We start from the raw sequence: 21,373 nt of genomic DNA, 5'->3' as shown, positions 1-21,373 counted from the left end.
TACCATATTAAGATTTATGGAATTTTTAGATTTGAGAAAAACCTAGCATTAGAAAGTCGTCGAAAATCCAGTTTTTGTTCTTGAACTGGGGGGCTGACTTTTTTTCATTTTGGAATTTGATTTTTTAACTATTTTTATTGGATTCAAATAGGGGGTGTTTGCTTATTTATGAATAATATCTTAAGTAAATGAAATACAAATACGAAAATATTTACTTAAATGATATGAGACGTAACTAAGTGAAGTGTCTGTCCTGGTTTCTAGCCTTGTTTCTGGCATAAATTAGGGGTGTCAATAATGCCCGGCTGGCCCGAATCCGCCCTGAGCCCGGCCCGAACCCGACCCTGATCTGCCAGCCCGAAGGGCGGGTTAGGGTTGAGATTTTGGCTGACCCTGGCAGGGTCGGGTCGGGTCGGGGATAAGACCCTGGGCTTAGCCCGGCCCAGCCCTGACCCGACCCTGTATTAGTTATAGGCAATGTATAGTTGTAATTATGTACAATTTGTCATGGAAAAGACAAAAACGCCCATCTCTTGAGGGGAAACTAGTGAACCCTAATACCCAATTTCGTTTTCACTCTTCATCCATCTCTTGAGGAAAGCGCTGCTTGAGACCCCTACTTCTCATCCTTGGTTCATCACTTCTCCTTTCCTACTACAATCAAGGTATCAAGCATTCAAGCATTGAGCAGCTTGTTTCTCCTCCACTCGACCTGCTACGGCGCTCTCTTGACACAGGTATGTTCATGACCAAGAAACATACTTTTCCTTCCTCGATCTGAAAAGACGAATTGAGGGTGGAGTTCTGGAGAAGTCTAGAGAAAGAGAGAGATTCTGTGTCGTGTCGTCTCAAAGAGCGCAATAGAAGGCACGCGGATTGCATCCAGAAATCAGAATCCAAAGCGGCTCCGACTGAGAAATAGATAGCGAGAGAAGTAGAAAAAAACACTAGCACAGTGAAAGATTTTTGGTTGAACTTTTTCATAACAAATTTTGTGCATTTTTTTGGTTGGGTTTTGGAATTCGTTGCTTCCTTTCCTGGTATGGAGTTGTGATCACGGGAAATCTCATTGTTTTGAGTTAGGGTTTCGTCACTCGCTCTTTGGTGGTTCCTCTGTAGTCAAGATGATGGGATATTTATCGATGACGATGAAGCGGAAGGACCTTGAAGAAGTGTATGATGAGTTCTCAGATTTCTCTCCGTCTTCTCCTGCGAGAAAGATCAGGAGATTGGTACGTCTTTTTTCTTACAAAACTCTTCTCTCTCTCTCTCTCTCTCTCTAAATTTCTTACAAATTTTGAGAGGCCCGTTGTTTTAATTCTTTTCACAATTCTTCGATTTGGATGGAGTCTACCAAAAAAATGACTTTCTCAGTAGTAGCAGAAGCTTCTGAGTTTGTTCCTTTGAAGATTATTATTGGTTTATATTAATTATTATTAATTAGGTATGTTGAAGGATGCGGAGTTGCCTCCGATCATGAAACAAGAGGAAATCCCAGAGATTCATCTATGGGAAAACCTTGGCAGGGTCGGGTCAGGGTTGAGGGTTTCTTGGCCCTGCCAGGGTTGGGTCAGGGTCAGGGTTTAGGTTAAGACCTCTAGGGTCAGGGTCAAGGTTTAGGCAGGCCCGGCCCAACCCAACCCATTGACACCCCAAGCATAATACTTGTCTATCCTAGTTTCGAGCCAAGTTTCCCTTAGTTTCGATGGACATATGTGTTGAAACCACTGAAATATGGTCGAAACCAGTCGAAACCATCGAAACTCGGTCGAATCCAGGGATTTTATAAAATCCCCCTTCAACTCGTTTCGGAAACCTGGGAAACCGAGTTAACTCGGTGGTTTCGACAGGTTTCGGTTGAGTTTTTGTTCCATGGTTCCAACTACTTAGGTCTATATCCTATCCTTTTTTATTATAGAGTTTGTGTAATGGAACTCCTCTTCCTAGCCACAATTTTGGAGTCCTGTTCCTTTATGTTTTGTTTGTTTTGTTTCTTTCATTGCATTATCTGTAGTAGGGTTATTTCATATTGGCTGATGGGCATTCCTATATCCTATATGAACCAAGTTAATTATTTTCTATTTTAGACATTGTAATGCTCAAAGAGCCCCACGATTTGATGAATAATAAAGTTGGCTCTTCTGCCCAGAATTCTGTGGTGATTCAATATATTCCTGCTGTGGTAGTTCAGTGGGCATGATTGGTGGTAATTCCAATCCAGGTTTGGCGGTGATTCCAAGTCTTATTCTCATCAGTTCTCCTGTGCATTCTATTCTGGTCTCTGTTACTTTATTCTTTTGTTTGAGGACCTTTTGACTAGTTAATCATTCTCCCTGCTATTATTATGGATTATACCTCTGTTTGTGTTGTTGTTCAGTTCCTGCAGTTGGTTGTTAGTTAATGGTGTCCTATAACCATAGTTGTCATGGCATCTAGGCGACTCAAGGCTTTGAGGGGGCCTGGATTCAAGGTGACCAAGGCGCCTGGACGCTAGGCGCTAGGCGATGCCTTGACAACTATGCCTATATGATGTAGATCCTGGCCAGAAGAAGAAGCAGAACAACCAGACCCAGCTGGCCCATCGAACGAGGTCCTTTTTGGGCCAGAACTGGACCAGCCTGAGCCAGCCCAGCAGGGCTTCTAGAAGCTGCCCAAAGATGTTCCACGATTTTGGCAGCCTTTTCCCTTGATCATTCAACTAGGATTGCGGCACCATAGTTTCTATTTTCATGATTGCAGTCTTTAGTAGTTACTAAATTTACTAGTTTCTAATTCTATTCCTTGCATGTTGGCTGAACTATAAAGTCTAGTTTCTATTTTCATTAAGTTTCGATTTTTTGAAGTTTTTCTTCTTTTTTTTTTTTGGTAAAATCTATTTTTTGAAGTTGCTATTTTTATTTTTTTTTGGTGAATAAATATTTTACCAAACCCCAGGAGGGGGCAGGGGGGAAAAAAGGGGGGGGAATATACCAGAAAATGGGAGAGGGAAGAGAGGAGGGGGGGGGGAAGAACAAAATCAGGCCATCCTAGAGAGGGGAGGCCGCAAAAGAGAGAGGTCTAAACCCCAGGTAACAACAATGTGCCTATTCCTTGGGGTGTCAATAAATGATCTATGGGGTAAGGTGCTGAGCTTAGAGGAGACATTGAAAGAGATGTCTTTCCAAATCGAGTCAATAGATCTAGATTTGGAAGTCCATCTCCTAAGATTCCTCTCCATCCAAATATGATGAACGATAGAGCCAAAAACCAGCTTTCCAACCATGTCACAAAGAGTGCTGCCTTTGAAGGTCCTGATCATCCAGAGGCATTCTCTATCGAAGGTTAAGTGTCTCCTGCTGTGGGGCCAAATGGGCAAGAGGGCTTTTCTCCAGATGGTAGATGTAAAGGTACAGCAAAATAAAGGTGGGCAGTGTCCTCAAAACCATTCCAACAGAAAATGCAGTAGTGGGAGACAGGGATTTTCAGTGAAGGAGGAAGTCTTGGGTTGGGAGGCAAAGGTACAAGCAAAATTCTTTCATTAATTTTCACTATTTACTTTTAGAAGCTACTATTTCTTAAGTTTCTAATTTTGTAAGCTGACCTATTCCTTTAAATAGGCAGCCCCTCTTGTAATAGAAAATTAGGAATTGTGAAAATTAATGACAGAATTTTGAGGCATTATCGCACTCAGTTATGGAGTAAATCCTTGTTTCAACAGCTGGGATAGCTGTGGCCTGTGGGTGAGAGACCCAGGATGAGAAAGCCATTCCCCTACCCCCTTTCTTCTATCTTGTTCTACCTTCTCCTATTTTCTTACCCTGCTCGATCTCCTTTAGTACTGCTGCTACTAACCTGTGACTGCAACAACTGCTGCTGCTACTAATCTTCTCTTCCCTTGCAATCGACCCCTTTTGTATTGCTGCTATTCTGTGATCAATACAAGTACTCTGAAGACTCTTGAAGGCTCTAATCAATCTCCAATTCTCCAAAGGCTGCTACTGTTTCAAAACAATCGAAAGAGGCTCAAGGACACCTACGGCTCTGCTGTTCCTGCCCTGTTTCTCCAGCAGATTTCAGACTTGAATATCTCCTCAACCAGCCATCGAAATCAGTTGAGTTTGGTAACACAAAACACACCCACCAGGGCCTCCAACAACAACAACCATAACCTTATCCCAACTAAAGGGGGTTGGCTACATGGATCCGATAGAGGCTATGACAATAAAAGAAATAAGAGAAGTAAAAAGAAGTAAAAGGAAGAAGAATAGAAAATAAGTAAAGGAAAAAGTCAAAGCAGCATCCCAGGAACATTCCCCTACAAGGGGTCGGCTACACGGGTCCTTGTCCTCTAAACAACTCTATCTACGGTCATGCTAGGATCGAGCCCTACCACATGCACATCCTTTCTTACCACTTCTCCAATCAAGGATTTAAGTCTCGGACCGTATCGTATCGTATCGTCTCGGCCGATACGTCTCGGTATGGGTCGTGGTCGATACGATACAGGCCGAGACGTATCTTTTTTTAAAAAAAATGCAAATGTCTCGACTGTATCGAGACGTATCGACCGAGATGTACCGATATGATACGATACGTATCGATATAGCCGAGAATTTTTAAAAATGTTATTTTGTTATATTTAAAAAAACTATACGTATCGAGTCGTCTCGTTACTTAAAACCCACATGTCCATTTCATTTTTGAAAACCAGAAAGTCGAACTTTGAGCAGGCTGGCGGAAAAAACCTCTTTCCAGCTTTGAGAAACCCTTCAAAAAACACATTTAAACTTGGTTTTTGGGTAAGATTTGTTGAGGGCTTTCCATCCTTTGCGAAAAACGACCCTAAAGCTGGTGAAATCACATCATTTGGTGCATCTAACAGCCCACATTTGAAATCAAAAGCTGTTCTTGAAGGGAAAGGTAAGTTTTTTGAAAAAAACTTGATTCTTTTGCTTAAATTTTTTATTTTTGGTATGTTTTTTGGTATGAATCAAAGGGAATATGTTAAACTAACATAGAAATTGCATTCTTTGTATATATTTACAAAGATTTGACTTCAAATCCATGTTTCTTTGGCATTTTTTACCCAAAACCAAAAATTCCTTCTTTAAAATGAATTTTTTTTTATTTGCTTCTTAAATTTAAAACAAATGCTAATGTATATAGTATATGTAGTACATTATGTATAGATCTATGACATCCCAACAAGATTATACATTTACCCTAAAATCTCTATTTTTTTTAATTTTTTGGGTATTTTCTGAATTTATAAAATACTTAAAAAAATGTCAAAAATCATGATTTTTCCATCTATACTCATTCATTGTAGTTTGATAAAATGTATAATTGGCTGAAATAGAAGAAAAGAGTTGGATTCATATATGTAGTACATTATGTCATTTTTTTTTCATTATTTGAAAAATTAAATAATGTGTAACTAGTTGTAGAAAATATAAAAATATTTAAATATTGTTTAGGGCAACTTTGCTAGGTAGTAAATACATGAAAATGATGCAATGCATGACATGCATCATAATGTCTGTCTATACTTGTATAAATTATTGATGTGTGGATTTGAATATTGTTTAATATATATCTTATATAGTTATCTACTTTTGTTTGGTATTTAGGACGATGCCGCGACAACAAGACATTGGGTGGTCTTATTGTACCAAGATAAACAATAATAGATTGCATACACAGTGCAACTTCTGTGACACCCAACATCTTGGAAGTGGGGTAACTCGGCAAAAAGAGCACATGGCAGGAGGATATGGAAATGTTGCCAAGTGTATAAAGTGCCCTGTAGAGTTAAGCAGGGCAATGCAAAAACACCTTAGAGATTTCAAAAAAAAAATCCAAACAAGCACATAATGATGATGCATTGGTGGAAAATTTGATGGAAGATTTTGAAGATTATGAAGGATCGGATATGGAAGCAGAGGAGGACCCAGAGTTGGCATGGGCGATGAAACAATCAAGACATGAAGCAAAAGAGCAACAATGGAGAGCTGAGCAATTGATTAGAAGTCAATCAGCTCGACCCAGCGAGGGCCCTGTAGATATTGGTGTTGGCTCCTCTTGTCGTCCATCTCTAAGTAAGGGTAAGCAGCCTGTTGGCCTTAGTAGAGCAACCAGTGTGAAGGGGATGTTTGACCGGTTTACAGAGAGTGGTAAGGGTAAGAGAAAGAAGAGCCCAGATATCAGAGACATGGATCCTAATGTCTATAGACCAACGGATGCTGGCCAACAGAGGATTGAAGAAAGCTTTCAACCCAAAACACTTAGTAAAAGGATAGGCAGGGCAATCTCTAGATGATTCCACAGTTCTATGATTCTACCACATAAGGCCAAAGATCCCCACTTCAAGGCCATGGTAAAGGAGATTCAGCGGTATGGGAAAAATGTTAAGCCACCCACACCTTATGAGATTGTTGGGCCTTACTTGGATGATATTGTCCAAGAGGTGCATGAGTATGTGGAGAGGTTCAAGGAGAAGTGGCCACTATATGGAGTGACCATCATTTGTGATGGATGGAGTGGACCAACAAGATTATCCATCATCAATTTTCTTATCTACTGTGATGGAAGGACGATCTTCCACAAGTTGGTCAATGCATCTAGTGAAATCAAAGATGCCAATTACTTGTACAAGTTAATGGATGAAGTTGTGGAGGACATAAGAGAAGAAAATGTTGTCCAAGTAGTAACTGACAATGCAGCAAATTTCAAGAAGGCTGGTCAGTTGCTTACGTTAAAGAGGCAACATCTATTTTGGACACCATGTGCAGCTCATTGCATAGATTTGATGTTCAAGGACATAAGAGAATTGCCCAAGGCCCAAAAGTTAGTTGGTAATGCAAGAAAAATCACCAACTTTATTTACAACCATAGTTAGGTTTTGGCATTGATGAGGAGTTACACACAAGGGGATTTAGTGAGGCCTGCAACAACAAGATTTGCAACAAATTACATTGCAATTGATAGCCTCATTTCCCGAAAGCATGGGCTGCTACAGATGTTCACCTCTACTGAGTGGTTGACTAGCAATTATGCAAGGTCTGAAATTGGGAGATTTGTTCAAGATCTTGTCACCTCCTCAAAGTTTTGGGCTGCAATGGGCCGACTTTATAATGTTATGGTGCCACTCTTTTGTCTGCTTCGAGAGGTTGATGGGGATAAAGAGCAGACGATGGGTAAGATGGTAGAGGCAATGGGATGTGTGAAGAGAAAAATACATGAGAATAACCCAACATCAAACAAGAAGTATTTGAAGATTATATCTGATCGATGGGAAAATATGTTGGTTCAAGATGTTCGTTGGGTAAGTAATTTATGTATATGACTTTGGTTTCATTTTAAACACTTAGTAGTTAGTAAGTTACTATTTATTTATTTATTATTAGAATTTCTAGGTTTCTAACCATCCATTACAAACCATGTGCAGCATATTATTTGAATCCGGATATCCAATACTCCAATGATATAGGGTGTAGACCGGATCCATTGCGTGCCCTAAGGAATGTTGTGAACAGAATGGAGCCAGATGTAGCGAAGGCCACACTTGCCATAGATGAGGTTAGAGCTAAATTAGTTGTATAAATGATTGAAACCAAGAATAAAGTGATTGGTGGAAGTGGAACTAATATTTAAAATTTTTTAATACCTCTCTAGGCTAAGTATTTTCGGGAGGCCACTCGTGGTTTTGCTGATAAAATGGCTATCCATGCTAGGAGCACACAACGCCCAGGTAAGTTAGGTTTACCTAATTTATTATATCATTTAAAATTTATTTTAAGGTTTTGTCTTTTAATATTTCATTTATTATTGTACAGCTGATTGGTGGCTCAATTATGGGGGTACTAGTGCTCCACACTTAACCCGAATTGCAATTCGAGTGTTATCCCTGACGGCATCCTCTAGTGGCTATGAACGTAACTGGAGTACATTCGGGTTGATACACACCAAACCCCGGAATCCTCTCAGTCATTCAAAGTTGGAGAAGCTAGTGTATGTCCATTACAACATGAAGCTGAAGCTTAAATATTTAGAGCTGGAAAGAGAAGGAGATGATGTAGATGTCAACCCAATCGACATCAACCACCTACTTGACGATGAAGATCCAGTTAGAGCATGGATAGAGGATACCGATAAGGTATTGGTGATGGATCAATTAAGTGAGGATCGCCAGACAACCAAACCTGATCCAATGATAGAGAGCATCATTCAACAGATGGATGAGGATGCAACACAGCCACCATCACAAGATCCTTGTCCTAATGTTGAAGAAAATGAAAGTAGCTCTGAAGAAGGTTTAGTTAGGAGGACGAGGTCAGGTCATCCGTATGGAGGAACTCAATAACATCTTGATGATGAGGATGAAGATGACGATGGTGATGATGATGGTGACGGTGATGGTGGTGGTGGTTCTGTTGCTGCTACTACTGCTGCTACTGTTGATGATGATGATGGTAGTGGTGGACTGGTGGTGGTGGTGGTGGTGGTGGTGGTGGTGGTGGTGGCCATGGTGCTGGAGGTAGTGGTGGTGGCCATGAGGCTTTACAACATCGTGCTGGGGTTCAGTTCACATGTGAGGCAGGATACACACATACTACCCAAGATATGGATCATGGTCTTGGGCCTGCTGGCCATAAGACTTACTAGCGGAAGCCGTATGCCAAGCGCTCCCACAATCCATATGATAGTGATGTGCTTATGAGTGGCATGGAGTCACTTAGCATTAGTTCTGATTATGCTAGTGCTTCATCAAGCCATGGGCATTATGCATCAGGTTCTTTTTCAGGCTATGGACATGGGGCTTCTGTAGGGTATGGAAGTTATGGATACGGAGAGAATCAAGCACAAGCACAACCTAGTGCTTTCGTGACATTAGCCACTCCAGAGCAGTACACACGATTCTACTATGAGTGGGAGAGTCACTACCATCAGTATTTTGACTGGGCTCAGTATTGAGCTTATGTTCGGACAGTACACAACATCATCCTAGTCGCTCCTATTGTTAAAGACCCTTACAAACATGACTTTGATCCACCCCGACATTCTTCATGGCAATAGAGTGACTCTACATGTAAAGAATTTCATCTTTTAATCTTTTATAACAATTTCAAAGTGCCACACTTGTCTGGTTATTTATTATTCACAATTCTTAGTATATATGCATGATATATGACATAAATTGCTTGTTTATATTGTTTTTTGTGTCCAAAAGTGTATTTTCATATGTATTTTGATCATTTTCATGCGTTTTTGCACCGATCGATACGTATCTCCGATACGATACGATACGTCTCTTAAAATTGCCTGATCGATACGATACCCGATACCGATACTTAAATCCTTGTCTCCAATAGTCATTTTAGGCTTGCCCCTACCTCTTTTAGCTCCGTCAAACTGAATCTGGTCACTCTTCCTACCAGTGCATCCATAGGTCTCCGTTGGACATGCCCATACCACCTCAAGTGGCTCTCACGAAGCTTGTCCTGGATTGGTGCAACTCCCAATTCGGTTCTAATACAATCATTCCTTACTCTATCTCTCCTAGTCTTGCCACGCATCCTCCTCAACATCCTCATCTCCACTACACTCATCTTATCTATATTACTCTTCTTAACTGCCCAACGTTCCGCTCCATAAGTCATGGCTGGTCTTATTACTACCCTGTAGAATTTCCCCTCAAGCTTAATAGGCATGCGTTTGTCATATAACACTCCCGATGCACCTCTCTACTTCATCCATACTACTTTAATTCTGTGAGAAATATCATCCTCTATATCACCATCTCTATTAATGGTTGACCCCAGGTATCTAAAGCATTCACATTGTGGTAGCTCTCGCTCCTCAAGTTTCACCACTTCATCACCTCTCTTGGTTTGATTGAATTTACACATCCTATACTTTGTCTTTGTTCTACTTAACAGCTTTAACTTAAAACCTCGTGATTCCAAGCTTGATCTCCAAAACTCCAACTTTGCATTAATCCCTTCCACTATCTCATCTGTCAAAACAATATCATCAATGAAAAGCATACACCAAGAGACCTCATCTTGGGTGGGCCTGGTTAAATCATCCAGGATGAGTGTAAACAAATAAGGCTTAGAGCTAATCCTTAGTGTAACCCAATTGTAATAGGGATTTCACTACTTTAGCCCTCTACAGTTCTAACACTCGTCACCACACCCTCATTCATGTCCTACATTATATCTACATAGTTACTTGAGCTCCTTTTCTTCCCTAGGACATACCAAATGAGCTCTCTAGGGGCTCTATTATAGGCCTTTTCTAGGTCGATAAAGATCATATGGAGATTCCTTTTGTAAGCTCTAAATATTTCCATAAGCCTCCTTAAAAGGTAAATAGCTTATGTCGTGGATCTTCCGAGCATAAAACCAAGTTGGTTATCCGATTTATCAGTTTCTTTTCTTCAGTGGGTTTCAATGAATTTTTTCCCAAAGTTTCATGGTATGACTCATTAGTTTTATGCCTTAATAGTTATTGCAGTTTTGGATATCACCTTTATTCTTATAAATCGGAACTACAGTGCTTCTCCTCCACTCATCTGGCATTTTCTTTGTACTCAAAATCTTGTTAAACAGCTTGACTAGCCAAGATATCCCCCGCGCTATTAAGCTTTTCCACACTTCAATTGGGATCTCATCCGATCCCGGTGTTTTACCTACCTTCATCTTTCGTAGTGCCTCTTTAACTTCGGCCTTGCCAACTCGTTGTAGATGTCTATGACGTGTGTTGGCTTCAAGACTATTCCTCTCTACTTCCGAATCCATCCTATCAGTCAAGGTAGTTCTATTTAGTAGGTTGTAAAAATATTCACCCCGTTTCTCCATAATGTCCTCATCTCGTATTAGTACTCTACCATCCTCGATCTTAATACATCTAACATGCTCCAAAGCTCCGCTCTTCCTTTCTCTTATTTTGGCGATCCGATAAACTGCATTTTCCCCTTCCTCTGTATTAAGTTTTTCATAGAGGTCATCATATTTCTTCGCTCTTGCTTTCCCCACAATCTTCGGAATTTTTTTTTTGGCCACATAATATCTCACCTTATCATCTGCCTCATTAGTCCTTTGCCAGGTCTTCAAACGAGTTTTCTTAGTCTTAATGGTTGCTTGAACCTCGTCATCCCACCACCAAGTCTCTCTAGGGGCTAGACACATACCTTTTTGAAATCCCTAGGACTTCTTTAGCTACTTTCTTATTACAAGTCGTCATCTCAATCCACATCTCGTTGGTATCTCCCTCAAAATTCCACTTTCCTTGTAGACCTACTTTACCGGTAAATGATTCTAGGAGCTCCTTGTAGTCGCCCCCATCTTATCTTAGGGAAAACTTGTTTCACCTTCTTACGGTGCCTCGTACTGAGGTAAATATCCAAGACCATCAGTCTATGTTGAGCGGTTAAGCTCTCTCCTGGTATAACCTTACAGTCCTTACATAAAATTCTGTCAGACCTTCTAGTTAGGAAAAAATCTATTTGGCTTCCATGTTGCCCACTCTTGTAGGTAACTAAATGTTCATCTCTCTTTTTAAAAAGGGTATTTGCAATGCACAGGTTAAATGCTAACGCAAAGTCTAACACTGAGATCCCCTTTTTATTCCTCTCTCCAACTCCAGACTATGGTTGCGAGGCCCAGAAATGGTTTGTTAGGTCTGATTTTTTGTATACAGCCTTTTTTTGACATTCTAAACCCAATGCATGAACTATTTTCACCAAAAAAAAAAAAAAGAACTCAAAATGGTACTTGTGGTTTTTGACCCAAGTGTACTAGTGTACTGTACTAAGAATCATAGTTGTCAAGACAGACACTTGTTTATGCCAAATATCATGTAAGTAAAACCCCCCTATTTGAATCCAATAAAATTAGTTAAAAAATAAAATTATAATAGGATAAAAAGTCAACCCCCCAATTCTAGATAAAAAACGGGATTTTCGACGGTAGGTGAAATTTTCAACTTTCTATTGCTGAGGTTTTTCTCAAATATAAAAATTCCATAAATCTTAATATGGTAAAACATTGGTAGAAACCAAAACTGCGGTAAAATATTCATTTGTTTTGATGTCCAAAAAAATATTTCCATCTGAGTTTCTGAGTTACTAAATCTGCTACTTGTTATTTTCTGGTTAATTTCAGTCTTATTTTGTCCGCTTCTGTTGCTGATAAGTTTGGTGTAGCCAACTGATATGATTATATAACGATCCAATTGTAGAGTGGTTCTTACTAGAACTGTCTTCTACATTATGTGGACTCTCTGAAACTTCAACCAGCTTTCTCTAGTTGTTGTTTTCTTCCTATGGTTCAGCATTGTCTTGAATCTGGACTTTAACTGATAAGCATGTTTGCAGGTCGCACAGTACCTACAAGCCACAGTATGTTTAACAGTAATTATTCCAAAGCATTACTCCTGAAGGTTAATCAATTAAGGATTAATCCCTACCATCCACCGTATTACTTTCGACTTTCAACGATCTCCTTGGACCAGAGATGTGATCAGGTGTTTGAGACATAGTACGAGACAACCGACATCTCGTGAAATATCTTAGTTTTGACCAATGTCGAAACAAAATGGGCCTCGAGGCCCTCGACTCACTAGGCATGCAAGATTTTGGTTTCAGTTCAACCAAAACATTATAATTTATATTCATGTTTTATTAAAACCAAGTTTCGATCAAAATGGCTTGAATTTCGACCCATTTCGGTAGTTTCGCCTGGTTTCGACCTTGGTTGCCAAAAAACCTGTTTTTTGTATTTTTTGCCAAATCACCTACAAGTCTTAATTGTAAAACATGTTGGAGACTACTACAATGTTGTAAATTGGGTTTAAGGGTATTTTAGGTATACTTGTAACTTGTAAGGATGCGTCGTCGTAAGGGTATACTTGTAATTTGTTCCTTTTTCCTTATAAATAGAACATGATTGTGCCTCTAGAGACAAGTCATTGTTTTCTCCCCAATCTATTTCTTCATGGTATCAGAGCGGGAACCAATCTTGAGATCCCCGCCCTAGGACCTTACCCTAAAAAGCTTATGACGCCACCGCCGCCACCACAGTGTCGCTACCGCTGCTCCACCAATTTACCGCCTCTCTCTCTCTCTCTCATGACTTTTTCTCACAACTCCCTTTCCTTCCATCTTCTACAGCCTTTATCTCTTCTCCGGAGGTTTTCTACATGGTCTAACCGTCGGTGGTTCTCTTTTTCCTAGCAAGGGTCCTTTTTTTGCTTGATTTTCTTTCCATGTCTTAATCTAGTAGTTTTCACTGGTGTTTCTCCCTAGGATGCTTTTTCAGTCATTTTTTCGATATTGTCGTTTTGTAGTGAGCATTTGGGATTTTCTTTCAATTAGCTGTCATGTCTGTCAGAAGCAAATACCGTATCTACACCCACTAAAGGAGTGAGTCACAGACCTCATAGTGAGTTTACCACATTCCATGTTAGCTCCATCAGGTTGGATGGAAGCAACTATTTGATGTGGTCTCGCTCGTGCTTTCTCTCTAGTGCTGCTCGTGGCCTCACAAGGTATCTTTTGGGTAATGTTGCGAAGCCGACGACTGCTGGTCCGCCATAGGAGAAGTGGCTCTCGGATGACTCCCTTGTCATGTCATTTCTCATCCATTCTACGCAACCGACTATTGCTCATGGCTATCTTCTCTTGGACATTGCTGAGAAGATCTGGAAGGCTGCAAAGGAGACTTACTCCCAGGTTGGAAATGCAGCCCAGGTCTATGAGTTGCACAAGAGGATCCATGGCACTACTTAGAAAGAGATATCTCTTTCCCATTACTACTCCGAGTTACGCAGCATTTGGCAGGAACTTGACTTCTATGAGACCTTTCAAGCTACTTGCTCTCATGACGCTGCTAACTTCAAGAAACGTGAAGGCTTGAGAGTATGATCACATTCACTCTCAAGTACTCAGTCGGGACCATTTTCGTACCCTTAAGCAGTCTTATGCCCTTGTTCAACTTGAGGAAAGCCGACGGACCACTATGCTTCAACCTATTTCTCAAGAGAGATCAGCTCTCTATATTGGCTCAGGTTCTCAGCCCAAGGATAACTCTCTTCGTCCTATTAGCCGTCCTTCCTCTGATCGTGATGATTCTACCTATGATCCGGTGAAATGTGAGTATTATGGGAAGGAATGGCATACCAAGGAGTATTGTTGCAAGCTACATGGTCGTCCCACCTCCATTACTTCACGTGGACATGGTCGTGGACGTGGACGAGGAGGTTCTAATTCAGCTCATGCTTACCACACTGAGGTAACTCCTGCATCTACTGAGGGCCAATTTTCACAGGACCAGTTCTCTCAGGATGAGATGTTCCTCCTTCACCGCATGATGTCTAGATGGATGTCGCCTCTTCATCAGCCATACCTCCATCTACTTCTACCTCTACCACCTCGGGTTCGACCTCTTCTTCCTCCAACTTTGTGCACTCAGGTGTCCCTTTTGTTGGTCATTGTACTTTTGTTTTAGGGTCATTGTAGATAATTGACTCTGGTGCCATAGATCATGTGATTGGTTCTGCTAGTTAGTTCTCTACCTTTATTCTTGGTTCAGATAAGGAACATGTTCGAGTTGTTGATGGATCCTTGTCCTCCGTATCTGGAACAAGATCCATTACTTGTTTTACATCCATGCCATTGTCCTTTGTCCTCATGTGCCCAATTTTTTTACTAATCTTCTTTCCATTAGTAGTATTATTCGGGATTTAAACTGTAAAGTCGTTTTCATTTTGTGTTTCAGGACTTGGCAACAGGGTGAACAATTGGTTGTAATAAGTTGAGTAGTGGCCTATATCTGTTGGAGGATAGTACCCTTACAACTTCCGTTCTTCATCCCCAAGCTCACCAGTTGGATTCATCTGCTTTTGTGGGTCGCCACCTTTTGGAGGTTGCTCGTGCCTTGATCTTTGAGATGTATGTTCCCAAACACTATTGGAGTGAGGATGTCCTTACCGTTGCATATCTAGTCAAATGCATGCCTTCTCGTGTGCTTGGGTCCAAATCTCCTTTGGATGTCCTCCAGCACCAACCCTCCTTTCCCCTTCTACCTCGGGTATTTGGACACAATTATCACCTTCCAAGAAAACTTGATCCTCGAGGGCTCTGGTGCTTTTCGTTGGCTATTTTACCACTCAGAAGGGTTATAAATGTTACCATCCGCCCTTTCATCATATGTTTGTTACCTTGGGTGTCGTGTTTCACGAGTCTGCTGCCTATTATTCCTCCTCGGCTCCTCTTCAGGGGTACTGTTTTAGTGATGACATGCCTCTAGTTATCCCTCTTGACAACCCCTCGCTATCTTTTCCTGAGCTTACACCCTTCTGTGCAGGAGGAGCAACTGAATACTAACAATGTTCCAAATGCTAAACCATTACAGGTGTTTACTTGCTCTCAGTCTCGCAAAGGTTCAGAAGATATTACCACTACCACTGCGCCACTTAGCTAGTCGCTTTCCTTAGATCCAAGACCGCCCATTACTTCATCATAATCTGGTTGTCTTCCCTCTCCTAGTAATGATGACACCTTGAATTTGCTCATTGCTGTCCGAAAAGTGAAGAGAAGTTGTATTCAACACCCTATTTCTCGTGTTGTGTCTTATGACTCCCTTTCTCCCTCCTATCGTGCATTTGTGTCTTCCTTGTCTTCTGATTTCATTCAATAGTCTTGGCAAGATGCAATGGCAGATTCGAGATGGAAAGAGGCTATGATAGAGGAAATGAGGGCCCTTGGAAAGAATGATACTTGGGATCTAGTTTCTCTCCCTCCAGGCAAAAGACGAGTGGACTACAAATAGATCTACACTATGAAACAGAAAGCTGATGGAACAGTGGATAGGTATAAAGCCAGGCTGGTTGTTAAAGGGTTTACTCAAACATATGGGATCGACTACAAGGAGACCTTTGCACCTGTTGCAAAATTGAACACCGTTAGAGTTATCCTCTCATGTGTTGTTAACTTGGGTTGGGAACTACAACAACTTGATGTTAAAAATGCTTTCGTTCATGGAGAACTTGAAGAAGAGGTATATATGGAAGTTCCCCAAGGATTCTCAAGCAATGAAACTCAAGGGAAGGTGTGTAAACCGAAGCGTGCATTATATGGCTTGAACCAGTCCCCTAGAGCCTGGTTTGGGCATTTCCATAGGGTTATGGTGACAGCCGGGTATACTCAGAGTAATGCTGACCATATCTTATTCATTAAGCGGTCTAGTGATCACATTACAGTTCTCATCGTCTATGTTGATGATATTGTTCTTACCAGAAGTGGCTCAGCTGAAATAGAAAAATTGAAATCTTACTTGGGACAAGAGTTTGAGATCAAGGACCTGGTTTAGTTGCGATACTTTCTTGGAATCGAAGTTGCCCATTCGTCCAAGGGAATCTTCTTCTCTCAACGGAAGTATACCTTGGATCTTTTATCTGAAATTTGGATGCTTGGTTGTGTCCTATTGATACTCCTCTTGAGGCTAACACACATCTGAAGAGCAAAGATGGAGAGCCAGTGGACAAAGGAGGCTATCAGCGACTGTGGGACGATTGATATACCTATCTCATACTCGATCAGACATTGCTTATGTTGTGAGCCTAGTTAGTCAGTATATGCATGGTCCACGCTCTACCCATTTGGATGCAGTTTATCATATCCTAAGGTATCTGAAGTCAGCTCCACGAAAAGGGGTTTTTTTTCTCCTCACAATCACATGCGTATAGAGATTTTCATGGATGTTAACTAGGTAGGTTCCCCGGATGATAGGAGATCCACATCTGGCTATTGTTCCTTTATAGGAGGAAATCTTGTGACTTGGCGCAGTAAGAAACAAGTTGTGGTTGCTCGTTCAATCGTAGAGATAAGAGTTTCATGCCATGGAAAATGGCATATGTGAATTATTAGGGCGTAAGGGCCTTTTGCGGGACCTTGGTATTTGTTCCAATTCTCCCATGACACTGTACTGTGATAGCAAGTCTGCTATTAGGATTGCCCACAATCCAGTTCAACATGATAGGACAAAACATGTGGAGATAGACCGTCATTTCATCAAGGGGAAGCTTGATCAGGGAGTTATATTTATCCCAGGGTTGTTCGGTCCGGTGATCAGTTGGCTGATGTTCTTACCAAAGGGCTTAGTAGTAAGGTTTTTCATTTTATTTTGTGAGTTGGGCATGTGTGACATCTATGCACCAACTTGAGGGGGAGTGTTGTTATTTGGGTTTAAGGGTATTTTAGGTATACTTGTAAGGATGTGTCGCCCTAAGGGTATACTTGTAATTTGTTCCTTTTTCCTTCTATTATAAATAGAACATGACTCTGCCCTCTAGAGACACAAGTCATTATTTTCTCCCATTCTATATTATTATACAACATACCTACAATCTTAGTGGACCAACGTGTTCGAACTTAATGGTTTTGGTCAAAATATTTTGAGCCTTCCTGGAATTCTATGTGATACTAACATAGAATTGGAGGAATAGCTTTGTAGGGGCCTTTTGAGTTTCACCCTGGTTGTACATTTGTGGTTGTAACGCTTGTACACTTGTACGTGTACTTGCAAGTTGTAGCACTTTACATTTTATAATATAAAATGGTTCTAGAAGGAAACAAGCCAAAAGGCCAACCATTGACAGGTAACCATCTCATGTTGGCCTGTCAATTAAGAGATGGAGATGGAGGTTCTAATGAATCTTCCAGAATTCAAATTAATTCAGTCAAGCTCAAACAATTTTGCCTCATGGGAGAAACTTCTTTCCTGGCTTCATGTTAGTAGACCAGGAATACTCTCACAGTTGCACACAAAAACTTAACCAAACAAACCATGTTTGTTGTTTTAAGTGGTCCAAGTGGCCCATTGTAATGAGTATTTAGGCCTTTTAAGGCGTAAACAATTTTACGAGCCTCATGTTGATCAGGTCAAACCGATTAACTGTGTCTATTCGGGTGGTTCATAGGGTAGTATGTACAAACAGAATCCCCCCCCCCCCCCCCCAAGAAAAAAAAAAAATGCATCCATTTCTTAACTGAGTCTGTTGTTGGGTGTGGTGAAGTGTTTTTTATATAGTGTCTGATCAGCTTGAACTGATTAACTGTGTATATACCTGCTCTCTTATATATTTGTAATGCAGATTGACAAAGTAAGGGTTAATGTTCGGCAAAATAATGAGCTTGACATTAAACGTGCAATTAATGCGGGTTCATCAATGAGATTCAATCTGGACATCCCAGAATCTGTGGGTCTATCAGCTCCGTCACCTGCTCCTTCATCGTCAAAGCTTATGGACATGGATATAAGAAGACGTGGTAAGAGGAGAATGTAGTTCTAATCTTTTATGTATAGTTGAAAAATAGAAAGTTAAAATAGGTGATTTAACTGGTGGTGCCAACACTGATGTAAATTCTTGGTAGGAAATGGTATATTATGGTTGCTATAACATGATGTATTTTGCCATTGTATAGGAATGTAAATTAATTATGAAGAACTTTGATTGCCAATTGCTCTCCTTCCAAGTTTTACAGTGTTGTAGATGAGATTGATCGTTTGGAATCTCCTGGGTTTTGATCCTTCTCTATGTAAAATGACTTTTTTGTTGACTGTTATTGAGGAATTGGGAAGAAATGCAATCATTGTTATCCCATGGAGAACTTTTTATTGGATGATTATCCTCCCAAGTTCCACAGGTACTCTTGTTGGCCAGCATACAATACATATGGTGAAACCATTTAGCTTGGATCTTGAAAATTTGTTCTCAGCAGCTGCAATGGTTCCAAGTAGGGTTGCATGTTGAAACAGGATTTGGGTAGCCAACTCCGTATGGTTGGTACAACGATTGGTCTGAGTTGAGTTTGAATTGAGACGTAGTTTCCAAGTATGTGACCATTCCATAGGCACCTTAATAGAAATGTACTGGGTAGGACTGACCATTCTGTGGGGCTTAAAACTCAATGTGATAAGACGGGTAAATTGGGTGCATTTCCTTGTAAACGTTCACAATGGATTGGTTTGCAAATCTTAAAGAATGGACTAACCTCGCTGGTTATCTCTATGGAAGGCGAGGTGTGAGACTACTGCAGCCTCTTATGGACTCTAACAATTTGTAAAGATATTATTAGAACTCATGCTGTTTATATTTTTCAGCTTGCTTGTTTATCTTGTTCTCTAGTTGTATTTCCCGCTTGCTTGAATCTAGAATAAAGTCTTGTAAGCTTTTTGTTGTGTACCAAATAATGACAAAATTGTTGGTTTTTCAGAAGTGAGCTAGATATAAAATTAGTGGTGATAACATCAGTATACAGGCAGATATCTAATTGAATCTAAACTTTCAGATAGACCTATCTGTTAGATAATTACTGACAGTGAGAATTTAGATGAGATGATGTTCTTACACACTATTCTAATGTAATTTTACATTGAGGAAAGAGGTGAGGTTCATACAACATTGATGCTCTCCAATAGTCTTATTGAGGTTTGGGTTGTTGTAGTTTCTTCATTTGCTGGCAATCCTGCGATTTGTTTGAGTGGCTTCCGCATGTATTTTCTCATGTAATGGTGGAATCGTTATCCCCTCCAATTCACTGCCCCTTCCAATTCCTCACATGGGGGCAGAAATGACCACCTTAACCCTACCCCTTGTCCGAAAACACTGCCCAAGGTGGGGTCCACCCCCCTTATTAGAGGAATTGGAGGAATTGGAGGTGCCCGCGAATTGGTGGTGATAATTATTCGTAATGGCGGGGACACTAAAATAAAGAAATAAGGTTCCGAAAATTAATCAAATGATTGTTTTTAATGTAACGAAAATAAAATTATAAACAAGAAAAGGAAAGAACATCCATACCATCATGTGAGTGATCCAGCTTCTTCTTCTCCTCCTCCCTAACCCTATGAGCCAAATAAACATATTTACAACCTGTCCTGATTGGTACCGTTACACACGAGCTGAAAAAAATGTCGAAATAAAGTGTTATCTCAAACACCAAACAGAAATCTTTCCATGGCCAAATGATCCCTCCTTGACCCCACTCCAGATTTCTAAGGAATTGAGGTCCAGTGATACTCCTTTGACCCTTTTGAGAAGTCACCTTGCTTTTGTTAGGTACCTGATCAATATGTCAAAAGCTTTGAAACTGATGGAACGCGTTGAATCAAACCCTTCAACCTATCTCATACACTATATCGAGGTAACTTTTTCTTGACGGCTTCCACTATATTCCAAGTAGCCCTTTCCATGACTCGAACCCATGACATGGTGTTTAGCTCTCATACTAAATGTTGAGTACTTGATCGATACGTATAAAGCTTCAGAGCTGATGGAACATGTTAAATCAAGCCCTTTAATGTATCCTACACTAGGCTAGCCCAATCTAGTGCTCATACACTGCATCGAGGCTCATTAGGCACATAACAGCTTCTGCCTCAACCTCACTTTGTGTCATGCCATGATCCATTCCACCAAAAATAAACTGATTTTTATAAATAATAAAAGAAGCCCATCCAGCTTCTTTTGCGGTATTGTTAAAACTGGAATTAGAAACAACGATAAGATGATGAGCAGTAAGCAAGTCCAAACACTCACGGAAGGGGAGAAAGAAGAAGACACCAAACGAGATGTAGGAGAGGATAAGGAAGATTTGGGAGATAAATTCAGGTCAAAAGTCCAGCGAGAGATATTTTGCAAAACAAGGATTGGATTAGGAGTGAACTATAAGAAAACACATGATATGATTTCTATGAAGCCAAATAAAGTAAATAATAATGGCAAGATATTAAAAAACCATTTACAATTACACAAAGATATAGATTTGTTATTAAAATAAGAAAATGAAAAGATTAAGTAGGGAACTATTAGAAAACTTGTCAGTTGTAAAACCCAAATCCTATAAGAAAAATAATAACCAAAGCAAATGTACCATAGAGATTCAAACTCCTTTTTTCCAAAAATACAACTATCATCAATAGTCAACCATTTAGAAATACGAGTTTTATTAAGAATATCATTCTTAACCACTCTCCAAAGAAACAACTTAAATTGGGGTGGATAGGCAGCTTCCAAAAAAAAAAATTCACCAAGGAGAAAGGTCTTAGAATTATTGGGTAAGGGAATAAGTCATTGATCTTTTTATAAAAAAACACACAGCATACTTAGGCGTTAAAACACTTTATGATATCAATGAATAGACAGACCCACATAGCGGGAGAAAGATCTCTAGAAAGAGGATTCTTTAAAAGAGCAATAGCCACAAAACTAGGGAAACTCTCAGGAATCTAAAGGTATGCGATAATTAGGTAAACTCTCAGGAATCTAGGAGTCATCCCAAATACTGGTGCTTAAACCATTACCAATCATGGTGCTGGTGCACACTAAT

General features: G+C 40.2%; 1 protein-coding gene across 3 annotated transcripts in view; it reads left to right on the top strand.

Annotated features, from left to right (window-relative positions):
- The window catches only part of LOC122649802 (sister chromatid cohesion protein SCC4), an 89,853-nt gene extending 71,370 nt beyond the window's left edge, over nt 1-18,483 (top strand). For all 3 annotated transcript variants that reach the window (XM_043843037.1, XM_043843038.1, XM_043843039.1), the window contains one exon: nt 18,136-18,483. In XM_043843037.1, the coding sequence (XP_043698972.1) occupies nt 18,136-18,327 (192 nt within the window). In that variant the 3' untranslated portion in view covers nt 18,328-18,483. The remainder of the gene's footprint in view (nt 1-18,135) is intronic.
- The last annotated feature ends 2,890 nt before the right edge of the window (nt 18,484-21,373 follow it).

The sequence above is a fragment of the Telopea speciosissima genome, chromosome 2 (assembly GCF_018873765.1).
Source record: "Telopea speciosissima isolate NSW1024214 ecotype Mountain lineage chromosome 2, Tspe_v1, whole genome shotgun sequence".
NCBI classification, from domain to species: Eukaryota; Viridiplantae; Streptophyta; class Magnoliopsida; order Proteales; family Proteaceae; genus Telopea; species Telopea speciosissima.
This window is presented reverse-complemented; position numbering and strand designations above follow the sequence as displayed.